Source organism: Perkinsus marinus (genome assembly GCF_000006405.1).
Source record: "Perkinsus marinus ATCC 50983 genomic scaffold scf_1104296962770, whole genome shotgun sequence".
Classification (NCBI taxonomy): Eukaryota; Perkinsozoa; order Perkinsida; family Perkinsidae; genus Perkinsus; species Perkinsus marinus.
In genome coordinates, this window is record NW_003205331.1 from 37,772 (window position 1) to 48,312 (window position 10,541).

General features: G+C 47.5%; 2 protein-coding genes across 2 annotated transcripts in view; one reads left to right on the forward strand and one right to left on the reverse strand.

Moving 5' to 3' along the window:
* Positions 1 to 3,057: 3,057 nt before the first annotated feature.
* Pmar_PMAR000528 (hypothetical protein) lies at positions 3,058 to 4,941 on the reverse strand. Its single transcript, XM_002771429.1, has one exon. The coding sequence runs from the start codon at positions 4,920 to 4,922 to the stop codon at positions 3,228 to 3,230; it is 1,695 nt and encodes a 564-aa protein (XP_002771475.1). The 5' UTR covers positions 4,923 to 4,941; the 3' UTR covers positions 3,058 to 3,227.
* Positions 4,942 to 10,113: 5,172 nt separating this feature from the next.
* Positions 10,114 to 10,541, forward strand: part of Pmar_PMAR000529 (hypothetical protein) — a gene marked incomplete at both ends in the record, with an annotated part of 3,963 nt that continues 3,535 nt past the window's right edge. Inside the window, 2 exons of the mRNA XM_002771430.1 lie at positions 10,114 to 10,216; positions 10,395 to 10,511. Coding sequence (XP_002771476.1) covers positions 10,114 to 10,216; positions 10,395 to 10,511 — 220 coding nt within the window. The remainder of the gene's footprint in view (positions 10,217 to 10,394; positions 10,512 to 10,541) is intronic.

Genomic DNA, 10,541 nt, shown 5'->3' on the forward strand with positions numbered 1-10,541 from the left:
ACATCTAACTACGCCTGTTGATGGTCTTGGCCCTCTGAAAATCTGTGACCATGGTCAAAGTGAATCACTTTGAGTGATGATGGTGCATCGAACCCCAATCAACGACTCGATAAGATCAGGTTAACCGTGATCAGTGACTATGTCTCCGGGTTCTGCGATGCTGAGTGTGTTCACTCCTCCGAGAAGAACGACACTTGTCACCTCCGTATCGTCTATCCTATGGCATTATTAATGGCCGGTGTACCTGCTCGCCGATAACCATGCGTGCGAAGATACGTGCATGCCTGTGCAGCCTGTGGCTATCATCGCCTCGTCACATGTGGAGCAGCGATGCACCACTGACTTGTGAGCTTTATCCACACCCACCCGAGCCGGAGGATGTGCGTCGGGACCGCACTGTGTCAAACCATGTTCACACCATGCGCTCTCCGAGTCGGGAACCCCGACCACGTAGAACCCCGGCGTATTCGCTAGCTACGGACTCCCTGATTGCCGATCTACAGGTCAGACAGTGAGAGTGCTAGTCTGACACTAGCAGCTAGTCTGTAGTTGCACAGGTGATTGACTGGCAATCTCAGCTAAAGCGGGATCCTAGCACTCGGCGAATGACGCCCTGGTTCTCCAAGCCCATACTCTCGAGTCAGAGTGTTTTCCATGCTATGAGCGGTGCTACTAAACGAGTCCATGCGTTGGCGACATATATGCTAAAGTACCTATTGAGAGGCCGTGAGCCTGCTTTGTCAGCGTTCATCTCGCAGAAAACCTTGCTCGTCGGAGATTGGATGCCTGTTGATCCCACTTTCATCTCCTCCACTGTCGTGACTCACAACTCGTGAGCCTCGAATTCCCGGCTTACCTGATCTGGAAAGTGGTAACAGCGGCAACGCCGTTGTGAGCTGCACAAACGCGGATGCTGTGAAGAACCAACTCGTGGAGATCACTGATGCCGTAAAGCCGTCAATGCTACGTCAATAAAGGTTGCAAGAGGCAACCAAAGTCTACGAGAAGAATTGGGAGTCTCGACGCCAGGGGGGACGAGGATCTCCTCTATCGTCGACACTCTCTTTCAATTCTGGTGATAAGGTTTACGTATTTGCTCATAAATCTTCTGGGGTGGCGGATAGTTGTCGAGGTCCTAAGGACCTGGTCCTTACACAATCAATGTTGCCACAGTTCATACCCTGGTAGTGGAAACTCCCAACGGCTTTGAAGACTTGAAATTGAAGTGCATTCTGCCAACAAATGCAAGTTGTGTTCCACTGCTGATGAGCAGAGGAGCAGTTTAGCTCCGTTATTTACGGACATTGCGGATAATGATGTCCAGAGATTCATGAAGAGGGTCATACTGATGGGACCTGTTGGAGTCCATAATCCCCAAGCCATATCTGATGAGGCAGAAATCACGTCTCCCGCACTCAGTACATATCATATTTCAACTCCATCTCCTACTGTGGCTGTCTCGCCGAGTAAGAGTCAAACCGGTGCTACTGCTAAGGAGATAATGAAGAGAACTGTGTTTGCTCCTTGATTATTCTATGTTACAACGCGTATAATTTCTGCGATTCTTGGACAGGAGGATATGGTAATCCATTTACCCTTGCCACCTTGCTCTATTTTGAGTGCCTGCATTTTTGTACACAATGAGTATTCCAGTATATTATAGCTATAGATTATAGCGTCAATACAAGTATACGCATACGTGCACGTGTCCACGCTAAATATTCTGGCTTCAAGCTCTAAGATCAGTCTATCAGGGTAGAGCACACACTTTTCTTACCTAAGCGTTCCCTTATCTTGTGGTCTACCAGTGTGTTTGGTTTGGAACACGACATGACTTCGCGACATCATCGGCACGAAGCCACTTCCAATGGATACGAGGAACAGCTTTAAATAACAATTTATCCATCCTCAGAGGATGATCCTCTCACCAGCAGCAAAATAATGATCACCACTATTAGTCCCATGATTAGTAATACGACACTATTATTCTGATATATAATATAAGTGATGGAATTCTGAGGGTCTACAGGTCAATTGCATCTCTACAGCTAATATCGGGTCGCCTTGACGCCAGTACCAGTCTGAGGTCGATGTACATAAGCTGTCTAAAGCAGCCCGCCTTCGCCGAGTCCCACCATGGACAGAGTCCGGCAGATCACCGCCTCGGAACCCAAAGATTAGTGAACCCGGGGATCATGAAACCGAGAAATGATATGTTGCCGAAAGCCCCGTGGGACGATCGCAACTCCTTAGACACTTCGTGGGCAATATTCTACTAACTCAAAGTAACTCTAGTAACTCAACCATACGGACAATTTGTTGAGCGCAACCACAGCGTGCACCATCCGCGACATAATACTAGTACCGAGACAAATCTCGTCAAATGCTTCAAGAGAAGCAGAGCTTACTTCAAGCTTTATCCAGAGATACATCGGATCTCTTGCACAGTGTGCAATGCACACACACCCTTGGTGTGACACCCAACCGTCAAGCCACATACAATGCTGTTCCCCCAGAGTCCAGCAGCCACAGCACAGATACCGATTTGCCCTCTGCCGCCGCTCACTCCATGGCGAGCTGAGATTGAGCAACGTTCCAGACTGGAACTCCCAGTGGAATGGTTCTACCGTATAGACCTGTGATGATTGAGCGTCGTCGCTTTCAAACGAAGCTGGCAGTGACAACTCGTTGTAGCTGCGTGCTCAAACCTTCTAATCGTGGTATATGATAGGCCTTCAAGAGTTGTGGGTGGGACTTAGCGAGGAGGCCGTACACATCGAGAACCAGCATCTGTGATTGATGTGATTATAACGCGATCACAGTGTCTACTGCTTTCGACGATGTCAAGTTGACCGTCAACTGTTGACGTCTCGTCATGCACCACTTCCATGACATGAAGCTGACATGACATGAAACACGACATGATTCATGTCACATTGTGACATGAATCATGTCGTGTTTGAAATGTCCGTTTGAGCATTGTTGAGTGGGGAAGATATAATTGACGAGCCAAAACTCAAGTACAGCATTATCAAGTTGTGATAAGACTTGTTCAATAAGTAGAATAGCAAAGCCGTAGCTCCTCAGTAGGAGTGGCGACAAGAATCGATAAACTTTCTCGGAAAACATAAGACTCGTTTTCATTGAGCTGAGATTGAGAGTTCCATAGTCAAGACAACAAGACTTGTACCATCATCGTGATAGATTGCATGTGGCCGCGGTCGCAATCAAAAGCTGATAAGGTTGAATTCTGTGTGGTTGAAGATCAACAGCACACCAGTTTCCATGTAGGCAGAGAACCAGAAACCCCAAACCAGAGGGAATTCGAGCTTATACTTCAAGAAACTTCCACCTTGTGATGAACCAAACATTGTACCCTTGACCTTGAATCCAGAGACACCGTAATCGACTCCACCGCTTAGCGGGATGTAGTTTCCGATCAAATTGTTTGCACCGCCACCGGTCACGCCAGTACCACCGAATGGGGCACTTATCACATCGAAGGATGCAACCTTGATCGACACCTCGCCAGTAAGCTGATAACCACAGGCTATTTTCACTTCACCATCGAAATACCTAGGGTTTCCGCCATCCAGAATTTGATAAGTAGCGGTGGCGTCGAGGCGTACGTTGTCACCGACAGAGTAGACAGAGATAGTGCCTCCACCAGAAATATGCATGTCAACAGCCAGATTTCTCTCCTGGACGACATTTAACCCAGCCGAAATACGTGTTGTATTAGGCGAGAGATAGTCAAACACGGATCCAATGACATCGATGTTGTTCTTACTTCCGTCCCTGTTTATAGCAGCGTGGATACAGAAGCTTTCGTTCACCGGCTTCTCCGTCAAGCTACAAGCCTTAGGAAACGCCACGTCAACAAGCTTCCTACCATGACGTTGATTCTTGAAGTACTCCTCGGCAGCACTGTTTGGTTCAATACCGAAATACTCGATAGGTTGGAATATAGATGAAGCATTGCTCTTGCGAAGACTTCGAGTGCCGCGACCGTTCTTCACCCAATCAAGTACCGTCCAACGTTCATCATAAGCCGAATAGGATAGACGCTCAGTTTCTGGTAGATACTGGCTAGACACCATCGCGGGACTGTGAGTATGGAATGCTGAGCTTCTGAACGGGTTCTGTAGTGACATGTTGTATTTAACAGTACTTGCATAAGTGGCATGAAGCTCGTCCACAGCTTCCTCGAGGCTCATGTCATCCTTGAGCTCGCCGTAAGCTGTCACCAACACTTCTTGATAGAGCTCGTTGCCCATATAGCTATTCCTTGCCTCCATTTTCAACAATTTACCGTCAACATTTTCATCCATGTACATAGTGAAAAAGTCGGCACTCAGTCCTTCCTTGGCGAGTTCATCAAGTACATGACCTCCTGGTATGTTGGCCGCGTAGCCGACGAACACTTGCGCCGGGGTCCCATCTAAGTCGGCTCGACCAAGACTAGTGAAGCCGGACTTGACGAGATCGGTGAAATGTCTGTAAGCATGTCCCTGAGCCTCGTAGTCAGTGTTACCATCAACTGCGCCTTCACTGATGACCATCGCTACTCCACCGAAGATTTCCTCATATCTACTATAATCAGCGGAGTTGGCCGTGAGCACATACTTGTACGGTCTGTTAGGAAGAGCTTCAACTCTAGCCATACCATCATCAGTTAAAATAATATCTTCTCTCTCGGTGAGAACTCCATCATCCATACCAGGTAAGACAAGACCCTCTGTCTCAGCTTGATCTGAGAAACCACAAGGAGTGGTGGTTCCGATGCCAAGACTTCTTCTCAATGTGGTGCAGTAAGTCTTTCTCACGAGTTGTCTACGAGTAGTTAGCCCTGAGGCAGGACTCTGCAACACAGCGAGCACCAAGGTGAAGAGATAGAGTGGAATATTTGGGTTAGTTGCCATCGTCGAAGGACCTAACAATCTACGAAGTTCCAGATTCAATGCCGAGCACTCAGCCATTCTCGGATGATTGACAATTTAGTCGAGGATCAACCAGCGTATAGTCAGGAAGAACCCGTTATCAGGGCGATGAACTAATCAATTTAGGGTAATGCTGGGGCAATATCAGCCGAGCCATATCGGTACGCCTACTCGGTCCGCACGTGTGAAGTTCACACTGTGAACAGCGACATAGGAAATATCAATTTTTCTCATGACAAACGTGGGATTGCGGAGTCCGCAAGCGGAATGGGGTTGAAGAATAGTCCCATGTTGTGTGACTGAGCTCTATGAGAGAGTAGTTGTGGTATAATCCCTCCACTCCACACTGGTGTGTGGGCAGCAGAATTTCTGCGATCAGCAAGCGGGAAGACAACAGAGACGGATACACTCTACCGAGCTAGCGTGCCAACTCTAAGGCACCCTTGAACCAGAGTGGAGATGCCGTAGCCTCAGCATCTCTGGCCAACGACGAAGGAAGCTGTCCTTCGGGCGTTGAACCTCAGAGCAGCCGCGGTGGAGCATATCTCGTGACAAGCGCTATCAAGGATCTGCTGTTTCGTAGCAGACCGTGGCCGAAAATGTCTTTCCTTGCTTGTACCCTCGCAGCATGGTTGATTTTCTACATGAAAACGCAGATGCGTTCAACGTTCTGGTCATGCGTACATCTGGTTTGTTTGAATGATAGCATCTAACGAGAATTATCTGTTTAAATGAGGATGGCGACAGATGAGCAGTTCTGCAGTTGTTGCTGCTGTGCAGGATGGAAATTTCGTGTCGCCCAACGAGTGGTAGTGTCACAAGTACTGAGATCTTGTCTACTCTGATCCACAGTACAGGGTAGGCATCTGACTAGCTCTGATGGAAAAGAGCCTTCGCCTCTATGCTCGTAAAGAAGACTGCGTAGGTCCGAACTCCACCAGGGACTTGACAAGGCCCTCAGAACAATCTTGGAATCCCCGAGCAGTAGTCCTCCAGCAGTAGACATCTTATTCACTATGCTGTCTCCTTTCGCTGTCTGCTCTCCCGGTAACTACAAATTCTTCGTTTGCGTGAGGATGGTTCGAGAGAGTCTATCATACGTCCAAGTTGAAGCAAATGTACTGTTAACAGCTCGTAGCTCAGCAACGGCCGCTGTATCCACTCTTATTATTATATGAAGCGTTATTCTCCCAATTCGGATTGGAAAGCCCTTGTCATTGTGCAGCTCCAATACGCGCTGTCTACATTGTAGACTCTACATGAACCCGGTGGACTCGCGCCAGTGATGTCCAGGTGGAGGGCAGAAGCACTCGCGACGCAAGTCTCGCGTCATCACAAAAGACTTTTGCATTCTTCGGCTACAATATTTAGTGTAAGAGTATCGAGTTGAAGAACATTTCTACCCAAGTAGCTGCGCGTGAGCATCTCATAGGAATCCTATGAGATTCCTATGATCCATCATCCTATTGCGGTGTCACTTGGCTCAAGGTCGAGTCTTCCCAGTGCTAACTCAAGAGCGTCGTTGTCTAGGGAGTTAACCACTAGGAAATGATAGTGATACTAACTATAATAGAGCTACCATCAACATCATAAACCGATAATCTGTTTAATAATCCCGCAACCGGGGGCACGTGCACAAGCGTTGAGCGCTTAACCTATGCGTGCCAGCGGAGCGATCGATGTCATGTTTGCCGAAAAAGAGATTGCCTGCAATGAAGGGGCCCTTCCGATGGCTTGGTGCAGTAAACCCAAACCGCACTATGATAGGATAATGAATCAGCGTGAACTTTCCATTTTTTGAGAGATTTCTTCTCCTTGAGCTTATGTGAGTCCGTCATGGACTCAACACTGGCCGGGATCTTTCTCGTAGTCCATATAATACAGAATATCTCAGTACCCCTTAGTCTTCCTCCTCCTCGCTCTCAGCGGTCTATTGAATGTCCAGCATACTTTGCGGGGGAGCGCATACCATATTCGGAAATTTCACAGTCGAAATCATCTCTACGAAGGCACTTATCGCGAATGTTGCTGCTACATATAGTGACGGAAAACTGAGTGGAACCGCGGAGGGTGTTCGGTTCGCCTAAAACTCCTCTAATGTGGACATCCGTGTTAGGGACATATACAAGTTAGACGACCTGATTGGAAAGATATCAGCTCCCATCAGTGGAGATGACCTTGCTAACCTCAAGTATGGCAAAGGCAGAATCCTCGTTTTGAATCTGCGCAAGTCCCCACTTGGAGCGCTGTTGATTGCCGTCGCATGCCGAACGAAATGGTAGTTTTTTAGAAACTATTTTTATCTTTTCGACTATCAGCCATTTTGGTCTAACAGCATGGACGATAATCATTCGGATCATTCTTCTGCAAACACTTTTACCATCAATCTGGAAGGCATCTCGGGGGATCTCCTTAGCCTCAATCATCATTACTCTTTGTTTTCATTAGTAAGTCGCTTACCAGAAGATTTGATCGTTTATGAGTAGTTCAAAATTTGAACAACGAATGGTATCTGGTATATTGTCCATTTTCAATGTTTGGCTCTTGAGTTCAAGCCACTAGATTTAGCTGATCTGAGATTGTCGACCTCAACTCAGCGACATGTGACGCATCGTAGTGAATAACGACGAAGAGTGTTTGGCACGGGAACAGAGTCATCACTACTTGTTATGGCTCAGTTTTCGGAAAAACCGAGGTTGAATCACATGCAATGATTGGCTTGCTCACCAGTGAAGGTAATTAAGTGGACTTGTTCATCCAACGGAGTGTGACCCACACTGTAGACCACACGTCGTTGGATTCTCTTGGAGTGACTTATTCTGTTAGCTTGGTAGCTCAGCCAACTCCATGAGTACTAGATACTGCGTCTCCTAGTTGCAGTCTGTATCAGCAGCCTCTCCGCGCTTAAGTTCATTCGACTCCGTGACACTCTTCGCATACAAATGGATTCCGCACTGAGAGGTGTTCAGGATCTGGCGGGGAGGTTCCGATCACTGTTTCGGACACGCGGCACTCTAGTCGTCACCGAGGTTCCTCCGGAGGCATTCAAGCTCATGCAGCAAACCAGGATGGGCATGAATGCATTCTTTCGCGGACCAAATCTTGTGAGTTTGGCATGCGCTTCTCTGTACTGGTGGCCCAACCGCTGAAAACTTGGATGATCGGAGAGTAAACAAGAACAACCATCAGCTATAGACTGGAAGGAAAGTAGGAACAAGCTTTGTGTCATCGAGATTCTTTGCTGAATACAGATAGTGCAGATTCCCTTCTCTCAAGATTGCGATTGGGCAAAGCGCGAATGACGCTAAATGAAATGGATGGATTTAGAAATTATACCTCCGAGGACTCTTGACAAAGCGACCTACTCTCGTTCTCAACTGGGTCAGTTGAAGTGGCGGCCGGTTACTGGCCGGGCCAGTCTGGCGGCCAGTTACTGGCCCGTCGAAGTCGAATATTGGCCAGCCTCATCCAGAGACGGAGCAGATAGTGGACCGTCAGATAGCCGCCGTCTGAGATTGATTTAGGATTAGTCGAAGGTCGATAGAGTGAGGTTGTATACGAAAGGATTCGAGATGAGAGTTGAACAGTTCACCTTGAGCTCCCGGAGAGCCTGAGAGATATCCTTGAACGTCTTCGATTGGAGCACATAAGCTTCGGACCAAGAAGTAAATAGACATACTGCTATTAGGAAATTCCTAATAGGAATGGAATCCTACCTTCGGGGGTAGAGCCATACCGAAACAACATCAGTGCATCTAGTATGTCATGACCTTGATGGTGCAATTTGGAGGATTTAGTAGGCTCCTTCTACACCTTTTCCCATGCGAGTTTGGCAAACGCGCATGCAACTATGTCACTGTCACATCCAAAAATACATAATCATGTTTGATACAAGCGAGAGATCTCGGATGCAAGTTTGACAATATGCATCCAAGTTTGTCGCATGATGCGTGATAGTAGTACTCCCACTACAGGGTCCCCCAAATAAAACTCTCATGTCCCATCACCCGTTGGTGGTGTTTCAGCTCAGTGCCGTATCACGTTGATTCACCGGAAAGAAATCGGCCTGAACTCTTCCGCATGCATTTTGAGCAATTTTGCGTAACTTAATTGTGCATAGCTCGGCAGGCCAAAGCTTATCCGGAATTCAAAGGTACCATTGAAAAACGCTCGGCAAGGTCTTTCTGATGAAGTATCTTTCTTGTAAAAATTCGTCGAATGCGTCTGGTTCAAGTTGCGGACAATAGCACACTTTATATGGCGCACCATGTATCTCGCTTTGCGTTGGGGAGAAGCTACTTGCCTCGGGATAATGCTGGGTGTAAAATAATTATTAAAATAATCACATTGTGTATGTGACAATATTTAGGAATTACTTTAAAAGAAATAAGACATCATCGTAGGTTAATTCGGGTGGATGTGAATACAGTCGGTCATGTGTAAGTCAAATACTCGATGATCCTTGGTGGCATAGCGGCCCCACCCGATAGAATTGATCTCACTTTTCTTTTGAGTGGAAAGTAAATTATACACGTTTGACATGGTAGATTGTACGAGTCATAGGTGAAACGTTTATCAACTCTATCTAGTCAACAGAGAAAGAAGGTCCTGCCGTAGACTGGCATAGCGGCCCCACCCGATAGAATTGATCTCACTGAGAGTGGTGGAACAAGTAGGTAGTAGCTAACTGTCTTGTGCATGCGTGCAAGTGCAGGTCGCAGGTTCGATTCCCGGCAGCTGCTATTCTCCACCCCAGCTGGGAGTAGAGCCCATGTTCATTGAATCGATTCTGCCATTCAGAATCGATTCCAACACCGTATTATATGTGTGTAAGAAGCAATTCTCGAATTTATTCTGAGTTTTGAACTCAGTTTATTTAACGATCCCAGAGCAATCTCCGTCCGTCACTAAATTTCACCGATGTCACCAAAAAATATCTATGCACGACTCGTACAATTTGGATGGGTTTTGAAATCTCTTGGAAGCAGTTCTGGAACCGGTTTGCAGACTCAAAACCAATCTATCAAACGATCCGGCAAGCACCTTCACCACGCGCTTGAATCTTCGGTCACGTCGGTGAGATCTGGTGACAATCGGAGTGGAGTGTCTCCCGAAGAGTGTCTCATGTGACGGCATGGAGGGAGATCCCCTCAGTGTTTTCTAACCCGTTCTAATGGCTTCATACGGGTCACAGCCATACCCGTACCCTACCGCCGTGGACCCGAAATATGCGGCACCTCCCGTTGACGTCAGACAGCTGATGGCTGATATGGCAGGTAGTAGTATTCATCATTCCCTCTGGTCCCCCACTGAGCTCTTCTAACATCAGAACTTTTCCCAAAGTTGACTCCAGAGTATCAGGCCCAGGCCAGAGAAGCCCATCAGCACGTATTGCAACTGCAGCGTCAAGGCAAGGTGTCTTCCTTCCTTAGGCGTCTCGTATGTTTCTTCTAGGCATGAACAATGAAGCCGTGAGCTTACTGGAGCACATGCGGAATCAGATGAGGGAGATGGTCCAGACTGGTCTCACACCGGGGCGTATTCCTGCCGTGCCTGAGAGCTCGTCGCGGAGTAGTGAGAAGATAGTGGTGGTGAATGAAG

Bases quoted from the DNA above. Each gene is read 5' to 3' on its own strand.
- Pmar_PMAR000528 (XM_002771429.1), bottom strand. From the start codon at position 4,922: ATGGCAACTAACCCAAATATTCCACTCTATCTCTTCACCTTGGTGCTC.